The sequence below is a fragment of the Culex pipiens genome, chromosome 1 (genome assembly GCF_016801865.2).
Source record: "Culex pipiens pallens isolate TS chromosome 1, TS_CPP_V2, whole genome shotgun sequence".
NCBI lineage: Eukaryota > Metazoa > Arthropoda > Insecta > Diptera > Culicidae > Culex > Culex pipiens.
Window position 1 is genome coordinate 72,232,528 of NC_068937.1, and position 20,928 is coordinate 72,253,455.

A 20,928-nucleotide genomic window follows, 5' to 3' on the forward strand; every position below is an offset into this window, starting at 1 on the left:
ACACCCAATCCTACACACAAAGAAAAATTACTCTAAATTTAAAAAGATCGTTCGTTGGATTAAAAGTTCGCGTTGGTGAATATTCGTAGAAAGTTCAAACTTTTCAATTTAAAAGTTGGAAAGTTTTTGATACTACCATGCATTTATGGAACAAAATCGATGTATTGGTAAAAGTATTTTACTTTTAATTGGAAAAGAAACCTTTTATGGCAAGAATACACAACATTTAGCACTACAGGGATAATTTCAGAAAAATGTGCTTGGTTTTTTATATTTATTAAAAAAAATAATTAAACAGTATGTTAGGAAAACACTTTTTTTTTGTATTTAACGCTTCTCCACTAGCTTCTGCTTCATACGGTACGCCACCTTTCACTTCCGAATACCCCAGGCTGGACGGTTCCGGATGGAGGCTTCGACGCGCGACAGCAGTGTAACACGATGGTCACGTTTCCGGCCTCAATCAGGACAGTCTTGGAGGAGTTGGCCATTGATTCGGGAAGGGTGGTCGACGTTTCCCGGCTGGAAAGTAAAGTGCCTGAACGGGGAGTTCCCGATCCTGGAAGCGCATCCGGAACATGGAGTTGATGAGGCCCTCGGAACGGAGTTCGATTTTGAGCACGTAATCTTACTTCGAGAATGACACAGATTTTTTTGGCTCACTGTCCAGATTCATTCGGCTGAAGCTGCGCCGTCGCGACGTGAGTATTTGTGGGCTTGAAGTTGCTAAAAGAGATGGAAAGTAAGTGAAGTTGGCTAGCCACTGCATACATTCTCATTACTCACAGGTGTTGTAAACCGCCGGCACCGAGTGCAACATCTGCGCTGACCACCTCCGATTATGTAGCTTTTCGTCGTCCTCCTCTTCGTCGGATCCTTCTCCTCACCGTGAAAATAAACTTTCTCGTACTTGTCAAAAAACCGGAAGTTAATCTTCTTCAACGCAATCTCGTTGTTCACGTAACGCTTCGGCAGCGCCATCTCCTCGATGATCTCGCCCCAGTCCTCGCGGGAATTGACCTTCAATCACCAATCCCGGGCCACCACCACCGAATACAACCGGTGCGAATCCACATTCCTACCTCTCATCCTACAAAAACAAACAAAATCAATCACAAAACACCCAAGCTTCTTTCTTACGCATTCCGGCCGTGGAACAGCTGCAGTTCCTGCAGGAAGCTGGCCTTGTCCTTTTCGAGCACTCGACCTCGTCCCGCTCCTGCACCACCCTCCCTCGAAGGCGTTCCGCTGCTGCTGTTTGGCTCACGAAGGTTTCCGCGTCCGAGTCCGGGCTGCTGCCGCGGTCGGCTTTGCTCTGCGTCCTAGACTCACCAGCACCACCGGACCCACCAAAGTATTTGTTTACATTTGCGACTTAGGCGTACACGGTTACACGAGAACGTCAAAATGAAAGAAATTATACAGTCGAATTAAAAGTAAAAACTTTTAAATCAGTGAGCAATGAGATTTTCAAAAACTGTAGCAGTAAAAGTTTTCATTTTCAAAACAAGAAAAAAACTTTTGATGTAGCAAATTTTAACAACTTTTTAATTCAAAAATAAGTTACTTTTGTCATTACCGTAATATTTTTTTGTGTGTAACTTCCTATCCCTATTCCCACATCCCCGAAGAGGTTTTTTTTTGTATCTTTTCAGAAACTGGTCATTTTTGGGTGGGTGAGATGTTGGAGTGGTCACGATTAACAACCCTGCATCTACTGTCGGGTCAACTGTGACTATCCAACGCGAGTGACCACTCTTATCATGGCTGCACGCGACCTACAGCAGCTGATCGCGGTATTGGTGATCACGGTGATCCTCTCGCGAGATGGACGATCGTGATCGCTGATAGGACCAACACCAACAGTAGGATGCACTTTTGCGGGGTCGATGACCGCCGGGCCGGGTTGATGACCTGACCTACCTCAACGAACGACGGGAGCAGCTGACCTGCTGCGATATTTAGTTTTAAGTTTTTAGAACCCTCGTACCTGCAGATCGAAACGGTCGATTCTGCGCCCATAAGGCAATTTTCGTGTGTTAGCGTTATTTTAAATAAATGTAGTCCTTTCTAATTGTATTCTGTGTAGTAAAATGTGGTTAAATTAAAATTCTGTGTTTGATTTGTAATTGCGTGTTTTATTTGTGAAATTGCCGAGAAACACTTCGGAGGACCACACGCGAGGACTACCCAACGAACCAGGACCAGAACAGCCAGCCCAATCCGATCCGGTCGATGCTGGGGGCCACCAGAGCTGTCGAAGGCTAGGTTTTTACTCCGGCTCCCCAACAGGTGTAATCCAAGATAGCGTCCAAACAATATTTAAACAACATGTAACAGGCGTGTGACCGATCAAATTTAACTAATTTGGGGTCGCTGAACCCGAATATGACCACCAAAATCGGTCACGGTGATCTAGAAGCGTGTAATCCAAGATGACGAAGGTAGCTCTACAGGCTCAATAAAAACTCCTTACCTGCTCTGTATGGTAGAACAGAGCTAAGCCGACGACACGACAAGACACTCGGTGCAAAAACCTTAATCAAAAGTGGTCCCGCCGTGAATCCCGTGAAATGACCGTGAATGGTCAAAGTCACGGTAAATTGAGAGACCCCTTGGTTTTTCCGCAAAATCTACTTTATTCGCAACACTGCTTACATGTAAATATTTACTTTTGCAAATTTGTTTGCGTATCTCTTTATTTTGTCCGTAACCATTTCAAAGCTCGGGAACCTTTTCTGGCCATCGCGATGACCCACTGCTGGATCGAATTATCCACTAGCCGCTCCGGGCCCGCACAGTGGCGTGTCCCGGTCATCCTGCGACGCTATTGAGCCAGGGAGTGGAAGAACCGGAACAAAAAACCACGATGGCACCCGTTGGCATCACAAGTATCGGCTTCAGGTGGACCGTACCCCGTCCCAGCTTGATGGCGCTACAACTGAACAGGCGCATCCTCTGCTGTTTCCCAATCCCTGCTAACACGCATGGCCTCGATCCGGCAGTACTCCACCTCGGAAGCCTGAAACTTTACAAAACCTTTGTAAAGCTGGTCAGCGATTCAATAACCACAGCACCAACCACCCGACAAAGGCAGGCCCGTGGCATGTTACCGAAACTGGCGGTGCCAGAGAGAGGTTCGTTGGCAAATTCTGCGGTATTGCCGGGAACTGGAATTCTGCCGAAAAAGGGAGCCAACTCAGAACTTTCTGATTTTTATTGTAGTTTTGAAGACCGGGTGGTAAGACGGATTCAGCAGCATCCGCGTTCTCGGGGGCGTCAAACGGATTGCAGCGTGAGCCTTTCGCCGGGCTCGAGTCGAATCAATCGAACATTGGGAGGAAGATGGGTGGTGGCATGAATTGAGATTCGCTGACGCATAGGAGCACGCTGAACTGATTTCTTTTTTCCGTAGGTCTCATGTTCTAGCGTGAGTCTCACCCGTAGTCTATACGCCGGCAAACGCCGGTCGTAGCCAACATTTTGATTGTAATGTCGAGGGAAGATAATCGCACCTAAGTTGAACCGTGCCCCATGATCGACACGACGACAACTCGACCGATGCAAAATCTGCGAGGATGTTGATCTGTACGGGTGCACTAATCGATAGTTCCGACGACCGAGGATCATTCCTTGAACTGTTACTGCCTAGGTGCCCCACACCACCTATAACTTCAACTGAATGTCAGATGCCGGTTTCGGCAGCGCACCACAAGCCCTAACCTCCTCCAGACGGTCCGGACTGCCTCCTTCTCTCAAACCCGTTCCCGCCGAATAGGGGTTTGTGAGGAACCCCCGGCGGGGGAACCTCCGAGGCAAGGCATTCATGCGTGCGAGCCAAAACTGAAAATCTACGAAAGATGCAACTGTTCGGTCACAGCCAAGTCAGACTGGGACAAAATCCGATGCACCAAAAACCTATGCCAACCATGCAAACACAGGCACCAACGCAGTTAGCACTCCGCTTTTTCCGCTCCCCGGTCGAAGGCCGACCATACCCCACCACTGGACGAACCCGGAGCAGCTAGTGGAAAGTGCGTTCCCACACTTTGGACAGTTTGGCATAAACCGTTGGGCCGAAACTTCAAAAGCTGGCATGTTTCTTGCTGAGCTGAACGAGTTCCTGACTCGTCAACTGGTCGCGAATGGCTACTCCGGTGTGGAGGTTCGCGTCACCCCGACCCGTACCGAGATCATCATTATGGCCACCTGCACATTCGCGAGCTGACCGCCGTCGTCCAGAAAAGATTCGGTTTCGCCCTCGGCACCGTTGAGCTATTCGCCGGGTCGTATCCAGTAAGCTGCGTGGTCAGCGTGCCAAGTCGATGAAGTTCATCAACTACTGATGATCCATTCCGGATATCCTTGCAACATGTACGTCGACACCCACCACGTCCTGCTGCGCCCGGGAGTGTTGGGCGTAAAGGTCAAGACTATGCTGCTGTGGGATGCGAAAGTCAATATGACGCTGTCGGACAACATTTCCAAGGTGGAGCCCAATCATGAGACTATGTCCAACACGCCCGCAGCGAACCCAAGAACAAGCGGTCGCAGCTGGAGTTGGGAGCAGTGGAACCGTCGTCGAGGTGGTTTAATTCGTCATTAGTTAAGCTGAGCACCACTAGCTTCATAGCTGATATCAGTGCCCACTCCCTCTCCCCAGCACGCGCGGTTAAGCTTACAACCTAGCACACCGGAGAATTTGGTTTATTTGTTTAATTTCAATGTCATCCACCTGCAGGGTTGAAAATTACTGATAAAGAATATTGGAGCATATGGTCCCACGAGTTATTGTCCCTATTGCACATGTCTTGCCCCACATTCCCCTTCAACATTTTCTAAAATAGTAAAACCCCCTGAAGCTTTGTTTCGTGACCAAAAACCATGATCTCGTCTCCAACAGGGTACTTTTACCCATAAATTTCTGCACAGCAGCCTCGCTAACCCTTGAGAAAACATTCGTACACTTCTCCTACACTATCTCGCTCGCTGTTCCTCCAAATCCACCTCCTTCGCGATACCCAGCAGCTGCGTAATGTCCACGTTGTCCGACTCGACGGTACTTGCGAAGCGCAGGTTGTTTAGCGCCGACTCGTGGCCTCGATACACCTCAATTTAGTCGGGTAGGGCGGAAAGCTTTGTGATCAACGCGTCGTACATCTGCTAAGTGGTTCCCTCGAAAAAGAGACCACCAGCGGTCAGGAAGAGTGTATCCCCGATGAAGATGATCTTCCGGGGTACCACGGTGTGGAGATGCAACTGGCCGATGCGCTCGTCGTTATCACCGTAGATGGACAGCTTGTAAACGAGGGATCCGCCTGGTAGAACTTCATTCATTGCCTTCTGCGTGGTCGCGTGCGTCATCAGAACCTTGTTCAGCGTGACTCTGGCTTCCTTGGTGTGAACTTGTCGATCCTCGCTTTTCGGTGCAAGCTGCCTTTTGTCGGAACGAACGCCGTACTGAAAGCGTACGGTCCGGAACTGATGACGCGAACTTTCGCAAGACTGACCAGCTTGTGGTGAATCGGCGACGAGGACACGGAAGAACGGTTTGAACCGCGTGATTCCGCATTCCAGGATTTTTCAATCAATTTAAACATTTGACATTTCGAAATGACATTTCTGAACGTCAAAATAAGAAGGGTTGCCAAAGTCAATATTTTTTTCAAATTTTTCGTTTTGACGTTTCCAGTTCCAAAGGAAACGGAGGGGTAAGCGGATTTGGTGCCCACTTTTTGGAGGCGAGTGGCTTGTCGTGTCGTCGGCTAAGCTCTGTATGCAGGAAACAGAGCCAGCTCTGTATGGGGAAAAATAATATTGAATTGCATATATCTCAAAAACGATAAGTTTCAGGAAGTTGACATGTTCTAGAAAGTCGCTGGTACCAAATGGTTCTATGTTATTGTCTCAGACGTCATTACAATTTGATTGATTTTTGTTGTGCAAAACAAGATAAAACTATTCATTTTCTAAGATACAAGGTATAGAATATTTTTGTTTTCGACAAAGTTGCTCAACTACCAAAAATGAACAACTCTCTCTCATTCCTTTGTGGACCATCATTCAGTGAGGCACTCCTGGATTTTAGCTCCTGAAAAGTGCTTAAAAAGTGCTAAAATGCCTCAGGGCAAGAAAAAGAGGCGGTCCTCACCAGCAGGATCGGCAGATTTGAAGAAGCTAAAGAATGCCGAAGCGTTATGTGCAAAGCCAGGCAGTTTGAGCAAGGACGCTCAAAAATTGTCTGGAAACCAGTTCGCTACCCTCCCTGTGGACGTGAGCGAGAAGGAAGAATTTGAACGTCGGGAAAAGTTGCCACCCATTTTTGTGAAAACATCGTCATCGGATTCGGTGCGAAAGTGGCTGACGGGGTTTATCAAATCTGGTGCTTTACGAGCTTCCATTCACTTGTGTGCTGATGGACTCAAAATTCTGCTACCTACCAGAAAGGATTACAACTACGTTCGGGATTTCCTGAACAACACCATGATTGAACACTACAGCCATGACGATCCAGGTAAACGCCCCATGAAACAGGTCCTCCGAGGCCTGTACGACATGGATGTGAGTGTGCTGAAAGAAGAGCTCAAAACTCTGAAGTTGAACGTGATCGAAGTCTTCAAGATGACGAGACACAACAAGGACATCAAGTATCGTGATTAACTGTACCTGGTTCATCTCGAGAGAGGATCGACAACGCCGTCTGAGCTGAAAGCAGTTCGGGCAATTTTCAACATCATCGTGACTTGGGAACGTTATCGTCCAGTGCACCGTGACGTGACACAGTGTTCGAACTGTTTGCATTTTGGACATGGTGGAAGGAACTGTTTCATCAAGAGTCGTTGTGCAACCTGCGGAGGTGAGCACAAAACTCAAGCTTGCGGATCAATCAACGAGAACATCGAAGCGAAATGCTTCAATTGCGGCGGCGACCATTCGACCAAGAATCGAAGCTGCCCAAAACGTGCTGAGTTTGTAAAAATTCGGCAGCAAGCGATGACGAGGCACCAACCAAATCGTCGCAAAACTCCACCAGCATACACGGACGTGGATTTTCCTGCTTTGGCGTCACCAGGAGCAGGATTTACTCGAGTGGTTCCAAATCTGCAGCCATTGCCGTTGAATCAGCGGCAAAGAGTTGCAGAGCATACAACACCTCCAGGCTTCAGTCAGCAACCGAGGGAAAACCAACCAGCATCAACGGGTGAAGGCAGTAGTGACCTGTTTTCACCACAAGAACTTCTGAACATTTTCATCGAGATGACAACAACTCTGCGTGGGTGCAAAACTCGCCAGGAACAAGTAAGAACTCTTGGAGCATTCATCTTAAAATACAGTTCGTAGTTTACTCGTTCTAGTGATTTTGAATATTTCAATAGATTTATTTTTTTAGTTTTAGGTTAGGATTAGTGATTTTTTTTCTTTTTTATCCAAACGTATTCAATTCAATGCAATAATGTAAAACAATTTGAAGCAAATAAATAAATGTGATCAGTTAATAATAAAACGAAAAATACAACAAAGATGAAGAGCATTAGGCCATACCACTTATCATGTAATAGAAATGTAATTATTATAAGAATGTTCAATAAAGACATATTTAATTTAAAAAAAAAAAACAACTCTCTCGAAAAAACCAAAGCTCTATCCTCAATAGATACCGAAATAAAAAATAAAAACTATTTTTACAATAAATACTCGGGTGAATTGTTCAAAAAGCCGTAAGAGCCACCGTGACCTCCGGCACTAATTTTCGTTTTCTCCAAATTGAAATAATATTTCATTTGTTTTGAGTTTAGGGCACTGGAAGGACGTGTAGATGAGCAATCTCAAGCATTTTTTTAATTGGTTTTTCGTAAATAAATTTGCCGAGCTACCGTGGCCGTGAGGTTACGGGTTTCGCCTTGTAAGCGGAAGGTGATGGGTTCGATTCCCGTCTGGCTCGGCAACGTCAGATCCCTTAAAAGAGCAAATCTGCTCACTGGGAATACTGACCGGTAGGGGATGGGTTTCGGCTAGCGGCGTGCTGGATTTCCAATCCAGAGGTCGTGAGTTCGATTCTCGTACCGGGATGATGAAGTTTAAATAGGTCGAGTACCGATGCAAAAAGGGCTTTGTTTACCAATGGCTCTTGCGTTCTTTTGAAAACTAATCCGAGAATACTGCTTGCGACAAACACAAAGCGACCGCGTCGTAGGCACAGGTTGAGGCATGTTTGGAGTGGGGAGACTAGAGTTATCTAAGCCCGACCTCACGCACACTAGCACCCCATTTGTTTTGCTGGCGGGTACAAAATTTAACCTCAATTTTTTTCGTGTACGTATACGCAATACATGCGCACGTAGATAACTCTCTTGATCCCTTTTTTGTATCGCACATAACTCTGTCAATTTCTCACAAAACTATGATCTTTTTGCATGAATTGAAAGCTTAAACATTCAACTATGTTTGGCTGATAAGGGTATTTTATCAGATAAGCTCTTCGAATAATGCCAAGCGTTTTAAAAAAAAAATAAACCGGCATTTTCAAAATGTTGGAGGTAATTTGATCCACCTTTCAACATTTTGAAGAAATCTTAAGCAAAATGTTTCTTATTCATCAAAACTTTTAATTTTCTATAAGATACAGCAATTTCACATTAAACCTGTACGTTTGTGTTCAAAATATAACAAGTTTAGCATGTATAATATTTAAAAACTTAAAATTTTCATTTTTAGACCAAAATTGAGCATGTTTACAAAAGCTGGTAATTTTTGTTTACAAAACTTTTGAAAAATGGTTCAAACTGCAGTTAGTTATGTACAACTATACTAAAGGAAACTATGTACGAAAACCCACCCAAATTATTTAATTTTTAGGCTGATTCCAGTGACTGTAAGAATGCAGGGATCAAGTCTCCCTAAACGCACTTTTTTAAACAATTGATTGTAAAAATAGTATGACGATAAATTTAACATCAAATGCGTAAGGGTTTTGGAGTTGATATGTTTATCAAACAATTCATGTATAAAAAATATTTTGTTTTAATAATTTTTGAGTGTTTTCTATACTTATCAAAACAAAGAAAAAAGATCTCTTGGAAGTTTTTTGCAGCACTTCTTAGAAAAATGTGTGTAACTCAATCTAAACATTTTTTATTTTTTTTCTTTGTTTCCTACAATGAGTTTTAGTCAATTTCGCACAACTTTCTAGAACAAAGCTAATTGTTTTACCCACATGCTGACGAGATACAGGCTTGGGATCAAGTCTCCCCGGGGATCAAGTCTCCCCACTCTCCCCTATAGCAGAGTGTTCATAGAGAGTTTTTATGTTAGATGCTCTGGATGGTTGAAAGAAATTTCAGATAAAATCATACAAATTTATAAAATTATATTATTTTTATTGTACTGGTAAGTAATTAAGATTAGAAACAATAAACTTATTTTACAGCTATTTTTATGTTTGTATTGACAAAACAAATATTTTCCTTATTTTTCAAGCAAGATAATCATTAGAAAGTTTCAAGCTCTAACTAATCTCTATGATATTTTTTGTTTACATTTTGTCACCTTTTTTTAAATAAAATAAGAAATTGAAATCAAATAGCAAAAACCATTTTTTCTTTATTTCTCAAGCAAGGAAATCAGTGCAGAGTTTTTTGCTCTAATTGCTCTCTATGGAAATTTGCCATTTTATTACCTGTATTCGAAATATTTTTTTATTTTTCAAACATAGAAAAGCAGTGAAGAGTTTGAAGCTATAAATGCTCTCTATGGATATTTGCCATTTTATTACCTGTATTCTAAATATTTTTTTTATTTCTCAAGCAAGGAAATCGGTGAAGAGTGTTTAGCTCTAAATGCTCTCTATGGAAATTTGCCATTGTATTACCTGTATTCTAAATATTTTTTTATTTTTCAAACACAGGACAGGACAGAGAGTTGTTCATTCTTGGTAGTTGAGCAACTTTGTCGAAAACAAAAACAAATCTATACCTTTTATCTCAGAAAATAAATAGTTTTTTCTTGTTTTGCACAACTAAAATCAAACAAATCGTATAACGTCTGAGAGAATAATATAGAACCTTTTGGTACCAGCAACTTTCTAGAACATGTCAAATTGGATTGGAAATTGGATTTTCACCTGCAACTATCTTCCGTAATTGACAAAGCCAACCGGAAACTTGGTTTTATGTTCAAGGCTGCTCAAGAATTTGACGATCCGTTATGTCTTAGGACATTGTACTGTGCTCTTGTGATATCGCGCCTTGAGACGTCAGCAGTTGTCTGGGCACCCTATAACCAGAATTGGATCGATCGCATTGAACGTGTACAAAGGAAATTCGTCTGGTTTGCTCTGAGACGCCTCCCGTGGAATAATCCTGCTCAGTTACCAAGCTACGAAACTCGGTGCAACCTGCTTGGAATAGAGACGCTCCAAAACCGGCGAACAATCTCAAGGGCTGTATTCGCTGCGAAAGTTATTACCTCTGAAATCGACTCCCCTAATCTTCTTTTCCAGTTAAATGCCAGAGTGCAGCCAAGGAATCTACGCCCAACCCCTGGATTCCTCTCACGCCCGTTGGTCCGTACGGTTTATGCGGAAAACTCCCTTATTCGTACGCTGGCCACAGCTTTCAACGAGTTCTACCATCTGTTCGACTTCCACGAACCTGTGAGCCGATTTTTGGAAAGACTTCGAACTGAACTCCGAGATCGTTCTCGTTCATCTCGTCCTGCTGAAAACCCGCAACAACGTGCATCAAGAACAAGAAGATCTAGCCGTTAAATCATGTTTTGTTTAAATTTATGTTTTGATAACTTGACTATATTTATGTTTGTAAAGTTCTTATTATTTTTAAGCAACCAAACTTCATTGGGACCACCGGGTCAGATGATTTCAAATAAAACTAACACTAAACCTTTCTAAAACTTATCGTTTTTGAGATATATGCAATTCAATATTATTTTTCCCCATACAGAGCTTAGCTCTGTTGTACCATACATAGCAGGTAAAGAGTTTTTATTGAGCCTGTAGAGCGTCTTTGCCTCCACGTTCTTCTTTGGTGCCTGTATAGGTAACAGCTTAAACAGCCACGTTGAGCCGTTACCTGAATCCTTGTTGAGTAAACGTGTGTTGCCTGCTTTGAAGATTTCCAAACTTTCGGCGACAGGAAGCTTCAATGGATTCGTGATGTGTCTTAAGATGACCGCGTCGCTAGTTGTGATGTTATGTTTTTCCTTGATGATGCCGAACGGCTACTGCTGACCTGAAATGGGGGACAAGTCCTTTCCGTTTTTCCTCCTTGGCAATTCTGACACCAGTCTTTATATGCTCATCCAACCTGGTTTCTAGTAATCTCTTAGTTTGTCCAATAAAGCTCATATCACAGTGGCCGCAGGATACCTTGTAGATGCCGGGTGATGGATGGATTTCAACTGACTGTTTCTACTGCTGAAAACTAAATCGATGCCAAATTTAACCAGTTTTTGTCGTAATGGGCGTGTTATCCTGTAGTCGAATTCTACTGCTGCTCTTCGTAGTGGCTCTGCTGGTTGCGTAAGGGTTGTGAGTGATGTTCTTTCCTTCTTGTCGATGATTGCTTGGATAGTTGTTCTGCTGTAACCGTTGATTTCTGGTGTTTCAAATATGTATTCCAATTCCTTATGTTTTCCCGCTTCGCGGAGTGGTAAAGTTGTCATCCTGTGTATGAAATAATGATATGCTGCCATCTTATGTTGGAAAGAATGGTTTGACGTGGCTGGTATTGTTCCTTTGGTCTTTGTTGGCTTCCTGTAGATCTCGAAAGAAAATGAAGATGGGCAACCTGGTTCTCTTAGGATCAGGATGTCTAAGAAAGGTAACTTTCCTTCGACTTCCATTTTGTAAGTGAACTTGATGCTTCTGCGTGCACTGTTTATGGTGTCCAGTACCGTTGTTAGTGAATCCCTTTTGATGATGCAGAAGACATCATCCACGTATCTCCAACAACGTTCTGGTAGTAGGTTTTTGGTCTATAGCTCGTGTTCCAATGCAGCCATGTAAACATCGCTCAGGAACGGTGACAGTGGGTTACCCATCGATGCTACCATCTTCTGTTGGTAGATGCAATCCCTGAACTGGAAGTAGCTCTGTTCCATGCATAATTTGACGAATTTTATATACTGGATTGTTTTTTGTCTCCATGATTCTCCCTCGTATTGTGATAGCAGCCAATCCGGTAAAGTTCCTATTGCGTTGTTTACTGGTATGCTTGGGAACAGTGCCTTAACGTCGAAAGAAACCATTATTTCATCCTCAGCTATCGGTCCCGACTCTAGGAGCTCCTTTGTGAACACCTGCGAACTGATGATCGTAGACGAAATACGTATCTGTCAAGATATTAAAATATATAGCGGAATTAAAAGGAACAACTCGTCTCTTTGTATTCATAGTAATGCATTCTGCTTAAATGCTCAGCCAAACCGCAATCAACCAAACCACAATTATCCTCCTTCTCTGGGCATTCGGCCGCCTTGTGGCCCACTTGCCCACACGTGAAGCACTTCCACTTTTTCACTGACGGCTTTCCGACGAAGGCAGCCGGCTCCCGCTTGGGGGTAACCAACTCCACACCTTTTCCTCCGCGCTTGATCTCTTCGTCAAGGAGACGACACTTGACGAACTCCATCGACAGCTGCTCTTCCGCCATTGTTTCCAAGGTCGTCACAACCGTCGCGTAAGCCGTCGACCTCATCGTCAGTAACAAATGGCACACGACGTCGAGGTCGTCCATCTTGGATCCGGTCCCCTTAAGCGCACGGACGCCGGCGTTTCTCCAGTCCCTTCAACTTGGCCTCGCGCCGGGCCTCGTCATCCCCCCGGACCGGAGTCAGGGCGGGGTCCTGCTCCAACTCCCGTTCGATACACTCCATCAACTCATGCTCATCAAGCAGCGTGAGCATCCGGATCTTCCACGAAAGGTAGTTAAATCCGTTCAACAATGGCACTCGCGTCTCGAACTTTTCCGAGTCCATCACGACGAACCGATTTTCCCAATTTACAATCCAGCACTCGCGCACTCTGGGCCCATAACCTAATGGGAATGGGATTTCGGCCAGAGGTAAATAAAACGGAAAACACGCAGTTTTACAGAGCGAAAAGAAAAACGATGTTTATTGAGCGAGCGATACTTTTTGGAATGAGCGATCTGTCAAATCTGTCAACCCAGCGGAAATGCAACCCAGGGGTGCGCAAAAGCCTAAAAACTACCCGTTACTGAAACTGCACCTCAACAGTTTCCGTTCATGCTCGACTAAGGCCAATTTAATATGTCGATTAATAGCTCAACTGAAATGTTGTCATCGACGCATGCCAACTTAGTAGGTTTACTGGTCGGTCGTTTTAGAAGACACCCGATTTCGTTGGCTGATTGCTCAGATTGAGAATTGTCAAACTTTTACAGGGACCGTTTATTAATAATAAACTATTTTTTTGTTCTAGGTCGTTTTGTCTCGAATTGTTATGTGTGCTCCAGGAATGCTAGTTTTACCCATGATAATGGAATCTCTGGAAAAATTTAAGGCATTTCGACGAATCTCATATCTTCATGGCCCATTTCAAGTTGTAGCTGTTGGATGTTTGTAAGTATTACTACACGCAAAACCGCCAATGCGAATTTTATGAGCATTGGTACCAGAATTTTGAACATCGAATGGTCAACATCGATCATGCACATCCGATGTTCAAAGCGCGATGCCCATTCGATGTTCATCTTCCTTTTTTTAGAAATTTGACAGTTCATTTGATTGTGTGCGTGTCGCCGCGCGCAGCTTTTGGCTGTTTTCACTATTCGCCACTGGCGGCGCCACCATACATTGCCGCTACTAGGCTAGTACCGCTTTTCGCCACTAGATGGATTTATTCCTCCAGGCGCAAACCAAATATGAACGAAAAATATGAATTAAAACGAATTATTTTTATTGCTTCAACACGATAAATAAAACTAAGCTATACATTGGATATTGAAATTACGCTTTACTTAGTTTTATTTATCATGTTGAAGCAATAAAAAATATGTTTTGATTAATATTCCTCCTAAGAAGAATATGGGATTAAAAAGCAAGCAGTTTTTTTGTTTTATTACATACTTTAACAGGAAATATAACGTTGTTGCATTGATTCTAGTTGGTAGGTTTTCTAACTCTAAATTATTGTGTATTATTGTGTGATCAAATTACAAACACCGCAAGGCCAAATCTCACTTCTTTACCACTTCTGTTTCTCCTCTTCTTGGCTCCGACCACTCCGTCCTTCTTCGCGATCTTCTTTTCCTTCTTGTCCCCGGTAACAGCCTTCTTACCGGTCTCGGACTTCTTTCTTGGTCTCGTCGCGCTTCTTGGTGGCTTCGGTCACCTTGTCGGCAGCCTTGACAATGGCCTTGTTTTTCTCCTTCTTGGAACCGACTGAGCTGCGCTATTCAGTTATCAACGGTCCGGTCCGGCGGCAGATACGCTCCGACGGGGCAGGACCAGCACCTTCATATACTCGGACGCGACTCAACGCAACGCTTCTTGATGGCCAGACGAGATCCCTTGCGCTCCAGCATCACCGGCGTGATAAGACGATGGATCTTGTGCTTTTGGACTTCTTCTTGCCGATCTTCTCCGGAAGCGGGTGCACTCCTACAAACTGACGCACGGCTTCCTCCTTGCGGATGTTATTCGCACGCTTCGGTCCGAGACGGCGCGGCATGGTCGTATCCGTTAGTCCGGGAATGTCCTTCTCGACCTCCCTCAGGATGTTCAGCGCTAGCACCGACAGGTTCCGGTCCACGATACAACAGCGAGTCAACGTTGCAGCCAGGGGCGCCGACTAGTCCAAAATTTTGGGGGGGCACGGTTGTTTTCCGAAATCGATAGGTTAGAAATAAAAAAAATACAGGGAAACCTCTTTTTACACGGTGGCGATACGCTTTTTGTTTCGTAGATTTCTCTTAAACCAATATAACAATATTTTTGAAAGCTTCAAAAAGCGTTTTGTAGATCTGAACTTACAACCTACAAATTGCTTTTAAAAGATTGCAAAGATGTTGCGTCGTTCCAGAGAAATTTACAAATTAGAAAAACGTAACGCATCGCATAAAAAGAGGTGTATAAACAATCCAAGGGTTAAAAAAACTCAAAATGTTAAGTAATCAAAAGCAGAAATTTAAACAATCAGAAATTTAGAAATAACAATAAAATTCAATGTTTCAAAAAATCGAAAATTTCAAAAATTGTGATACATCTATTATGTCGTTCAGTTAGCAAAGGTTTGCGGTAGAATACTCATCCAGGAGTTTGTGCTTTAACTCATTGGTCGGAGTGAGGGCTAAGATGCACAATCACGTTGATGAAGGCGTTGCTGCAATTGCCTACGCTGGAACACGCATCAATGTAAACATTAATTCCGGCCATCGGCCGTCGGCGTGCACCATAACTACCCCGTGATGTTCTGGACATGTCAAACTTGCCGTAAGTGTCTCTCCAAGGCGGCGATTTTAGCGCCCTCAGCTCCCGGATTTGCGTTGAAGTCGATGGACTCAATCATTAGAGCTGAGCAACGCAATTGATCTACAAAAAAAAAAACAAACACCCAAACAGTTATTCTGGAACTTCCAGAAATCTGTAACGAATTCTTTTGCGCGCAAACTAGCAGCAACTTAAGCGCCACTCTTCCAAGAAGAGGTTGCTGAAGCGTGTTTCGAGTCCCGGCTTGAGGCTCTCTCACAGGGCGGGTTAATAGGGCAAAAAATCCGAGATCACATGACACTTCCAAGTGGCTTATCCGTTTCCCAAAACTAAACTACTATTGTATTGATTTACCGCAAAGAAAAGGATTAAACGAAAGTTCTACCGGCGCAAGAAAGTTCAACTAATTCTCCCAACCCAAGCAAAGAACGTGACACAGCTCAATCCATTAAACACAAGCCAGCTTATATGTGAAAAGACTCAAATTTGCTTGTATTTCCGTGTATTTTGGGCCCTAAGCTTTGCTTGTGTGACGTCACGTTTCTTCTTTCTTACAGGGGTTTTCTTCGAGCTCAGTTTAACATCAGGTTAAAAAGTGCAGATCTGACCTTGTTTGGCGGTTCCACCGCGATTCAGCTGGCTGGCAGGATCGGCAGGACAGGAAGCATGAACAGGTTCTTTGTAGACAGTTTTCGCGTAGTCCCACGTTCACGCGTACGGTCGGTCGACCAGGTGGACTCACCACGCGCGTGCGTAATCCAACAGCACGGACACTCCCGCGGCGACGTTTTCACCACAATTTTGGAGGTTGGCGATTGACGTAGCGGAGACACACTTCCGGTCGAGCAGTGCGTTAGTTCGTAGCACCGCCACGAGGTGCGCTCCAGTTGCTTGCGAGCGTCGGGTGCTTGCTTCGCGCGATGTTTTTGTGGAGATCCCTGCGTTCACTACGGGGTGGCGTCGGTTTTCCCAATGAGTGACGCCCAGTCACGTGGTTAGGGTGGTTCAACCTAACCTCGAACGGATGTTTCGAGCCGCGAATTCGGTCTCGCGCCGCTCCAGAAACCGCTCCAGACTCGCTCCCACGTTGAACAGTGGGTTTTCGCCTGTTCAACAGCAAAGTAATCTCACTTTCTAGCAGTTTACAATCATTTAGCCAGCACTGCTTACCTGATCTTTTTTGCGAACTAGATTTTATTGATCGGTGTGCGACTTCAAAAGCTTGGAATTGGCTAAGCTCTATATTTGAACACAATTCAATTTAGTTTAAGATTTTAATATAATTTAGGAATTCTTACTTCGACTTTGGTCAGCAGAAAGCACGTGCTAACCACTTGCGAACCTAATGTAACGTTGCGGCTCACGAACTAATACAAAAAATGCTAAAAAATATTAGTTTAGAAGAAATTCCTAAGCCTGTCAATCAAAAAACTCACTATAGATTGACTTTAATCGCACCACTAGTCGCACCACTAATCACACTTTCACTGACTTGCATCCGCTGAACTTAACTGGCCAACAGTCTCCACTTGAATATTCTAATCCCCGATGTAGAACATTTCTACAGCAAATTCTTGCTACACGAACGACATCCGTGTGATAGAATCGTCATTACATCTCCTTTTCTCATATGGCAATCAATAGGGGCATCCTTATCACACACATTGAGTGGATACGATCGGGTTTTCCCGTTTCTTTCCCATTTTTCTATTGCACCAAATTTTGGTTTAAGACACGCTTTGCCCATCTTTTAACAATTTTACGGATAGCCACGGCCAGGGTAATGAGATCTCGATCGTGAGTGCCGAAATGAAAAGAAATGAACCACAATTGCTTCCTCTACTCGGTAAGAGATGGCGCTCTCAAATGCAAAAGCTTTTATGATTAGCAAAAAACCACGATTGAGGCATAATAATTTCTAATGGGGTAGTTAAGGGTTACATTCGCCGACACTAATTCAATAAAAATTTTGAAATTTAAATTTCAAAATTTTTATTAACAAAACAAAGCATTGATGTTCTTAGGGCCAAAGTATATTCTAGTTGTTGTAAAGCTGCTTCCACTCAAATTCACGTCGCAGCTAATCTTTTCTTATGATTTCTAACAAATTCAAATGATCTTAATGATCCCAAAGCTCAACCAAAAATTACACACACATGTAAAAAATGTCTGATAATGTTTAATACAAAATTCTGTTCCAATTCCAAGTCTCATTCCAATTCATCTGGGTCTCTACACAATCATACTCGCAATCAAATCTTAACCTTAATTAAACCGAATGACGTCAGATATATCTGACAAATTTCCATGTACCAAATATCCAAAATACCTCAGAAATATCTGAGAAAACTTATTACAAACCAATTAACTTCAATAACGATTGAAAAATTTGTTTTGCTAAGCCTAACGCAAACGTACCGAAACGCGTTCAGAAATATTTCACACCGAATCATCCCTCAGAATATTTTGGAAAACAAACATCGCATCAGACGATTAATTTCTAACGTCACCTAAATTCGACCCTGCGAGTTCGATCTCGGCCGTGAACTGTCATTTCTGTCAAACAAAACAAATGTATCAAAATCTCACTGAAGGTAAGAAAATGTGATTTTCTAACAAAGTAGGTCTATTTTAGCTAATTAGGAAGTTTAAACGTAACTTTGGAGCGATGAAATGAACTTTTATATGAAAATGTTGAGAATGGTAATTGAATGGATGCACGGAAACGCCAAGAAACTCGAATATCGCGATTAAAAACTTAACAATGGAATCAAAACAACTTCTCTAACTAAATTGATGTGAGGAAACAGGTTAATGACATCTCGAACATCGTTTTGGTGTACTCAATGAGTGTTTGTGGTGCTTAATCAGCAGTGGTTGTTGCGCAGCTCTCGCTGCACCTGACATAGCTAATGGATAGTTGTTTATGCTCGTTTAAGGAACGAACCGTGATAGCTTCCGGGTATCCTTTTACCCTCGAAATCTTCCAGAACATAACAGTTCGTCCCCAAAACTTGTCGAACTCGAACCTTCGTGTACTTTGCTCCAAACTTTCCAACAAAATCTCGTGCTTTATCGGACAGCAGGACGTTCTTCTTGTAGACGACATCGCCCTCCTGGAACTGATGTTTCCGATTAACTCGGAGGTTGTACGGCGCGGAATACTTCCGGTAGGCCTTCAGCAAGTTCTCCCTGACCAGCTTGTGCAGACTCTCCATTTCTTCGTTGAGCTTGACCGGGTCCTGCCCCAAATTATCGTCCACTTCCCTTAGATGTTCGTACTCAGCCCCGGAACTCACCATGTTGCGGCCAAAATTGACGAAATACGGCGTGAATCCCGTACTATCGTGAACGTGCGTGCGAATCGCCCTGGCGATTAGATGTACCGAATCGTCCCAATCACGATGATCCGCTTTTTGGTTTAGGGCACATCGAATCGCGGTTACAATAACTCGATTTACCCGTTCCGTCGGGTTTGGACCAGGGTGGTATACAGCTAACGGCCAATGGGTAACCTCGTACCGCTTGAGCAGCTTGAGGAAAAGATCGGACTTGAAGACTTGCGCGTTGTCGGTAATACACACTTCTGGAACGCCAAACAAATTGAAAACAAAGTTCTCAACGAACTGGCACACCGCAGGAGCAGTCGCTGAACGCAGACATTGAACCATCACGAACTTCGAGAAAAAGTCACACACCACCAGGATCCACAGGTTCCCTTTCTTTGACCTGGGGTAGGGCCCAAGGAAATCCATGGAAATCATTTCCCACGGACGACTGCACTGTTTGGGTTTTCCGTGAACCGGTGTAGTATTAGTACTCGGTACTTTGGACTCCTTGCACACCAAACAGCTGCAACAAAAGCGCTTAATTTCCGTGGCCATTCGTGGCCAGTAAAAGCGTTCGCGGACTTTGGCCAGGGTTTTCAGAGGTCCTAAATGGGCCGCTTCGTGAATTTCTTTCACGATAGACCTTCTTTCAGCCAACGGAACGACGAACTTCCAGCGAAACCCAAGATCTTCCAGACCCGTGCTATTCGAGATGAATTTGTAGAGTTTTCCATCTGAGATTTTAAAATCGGGAAATCGCTCAGGAAACTTTTCCACCTGGTTCATGAGTTGAGTGATGTACGGGTCGGGTAGGTCCACCTTGACCTGATTGATGGACCGGGACAGGGCGTCGGCGGGAATGTTTTCGCTGCCTTTTTTGTATTGCAGGTCAAGCTCGTACTTTGAGAGCTTGAGAGCCCAGCGAGCGATTCTCGGCGATTTGGATTCGATGGACATCGATTTGAGGAACGTGAGACTCATGGCGTCGGTCTGCACTACAAAACGGGAACCTTCGATGAAATGCTTAAAATTCTCGATACTCAGCAGAACAGCCAAGCACTCTCGCTCAGTGGCACTGTAACGGCGCTGAGTGCTGGACAGTTTCTTAGAAAAATAAGCAATACACTTCCGCTCTCCTTGGTGCATCTGCACAAGGACCGCACCAATCGCCAGGTCCGAACTGTCGGTCTCGACGATAAACGGCAAATTAAAGTCTGGGTTGGCCAGTATCGGGGCGGTCACCAGGGCAGTCTTCAGTTTGGACAGGGCCACTTCCGCTTCTTCGGTCCAGCTAAACTTATTCCGATTCTTCTTGAGGAGGTTGCTGATTGGGGTCGTAATTTCAGAATAATTTTGGATAAATTTCTGGTAAAACCCGGCGAGTCCGAGAAGGCGTCGGATGTCCTTCACTGTTTTAGGCGTAGGATAGTCTAAAACGGGCTGGATTTTGCTAACGTCCATGGACAGTCCGTCCTCACTCAGCACGTAACCCAAGTATCGAATACTCGTCTGACAAAATTTACTTTTTGACAGGTTGATGGTGAGACCCGCCTTCTGAAGACGATCGGCGACAATCCGGATCCGGTCCAGGTGGTCCTCGAAGGTGTTCGACAGGATAATGATGTCATCGAGGTACACATACACCCAGGGTGCCAGGTCGTGACCTATGACTTTCGTCATCAGTCTCGCCATGGTCGCCGGAGCATTGGTCAACCCGAACGGCATGACAACAAATCGGAACAGACCTTTGTTCGTGCGGAACGCCGTTTTGTCTTTCGCGGCCTCGTCGAGTGGAACCTGGTAGTACGACTCCGACAGATCAATGACGGAAAAATACTTCGACTTCTGGATGCGCTGAAGAATTCCCATCATATTAGGAAAGGGAAAATCGTCCTTTTTGGTGCATTGATTTAACCGCCTAGAGTCAAGACAGATTCTCCACTTTCCACTGGCCTTCTTAATCGGCAACAACGGATTTAAAAAGTCGACCGCCGTAGGGCACTCTTCTATGACCCCGAGGCCCTTCATTCGCTCGATTTCCGCGTCGATAACTTCCTCTACGGATGGAGACCAACGATACGGAGGAACCTTCTTCGGCTTTGCGCCCGGGAGAAGGTCGATCGAATGGGAC

General features: G+C 44.2%; 1 protein-coding gene, 1 long non-coding RNA gene and 1 pseudogene across 6 annotated transcripts in view; 2 read left to right on the forward strand and 1 right to left on the reverse strand.

Annotated features, from left to right (window-relative positions):
- Positions 1-20,928, forward strand: part of LOC128092492 (sideroflexin-2) — a 154,370-nt gene that overhangs the window by 106,209 nt on the left and 27,233 nt on the right. For 3 of the 5 annotated variants that reach the window (XM_052706389.1, XM_052706390.1, XM_052706391.1), the window contains exon 5: positions 13,460-13,599. In XM_052706389.1, the coding sequence (XP_052562349.1) occupies positions 13,460-13,599 (140 nt within the window). Of the gene's footprint in view, positions 1-13,459; positions 13,600-20,928 lie in introns of those variants that run through there. The other 2 variants (XM_052706394.1, XM_052706392.1) reach the window with 1 other exon arrangement.
- On the forward strand, positions 3,531-13,554 carry LOC120431585 (40S ribosomal protein S3-like; annotated as a pseudogene).
- On the reverse strand, positions 16,077-18,641 carry LOC128092496 (uncharacterized). Its single transcript, XR_008211814.1, has 4 exons — positions 16,905-18,641; positions 16,767-16,850; positions 16,639-16,707; positions 16,077-16,574 (listed from the first exon to the last, which is right to left on the reverse strand). It is a non-coding gene; the product is annotated as an uncharacterized LOC128092496 (long non-coding RNA).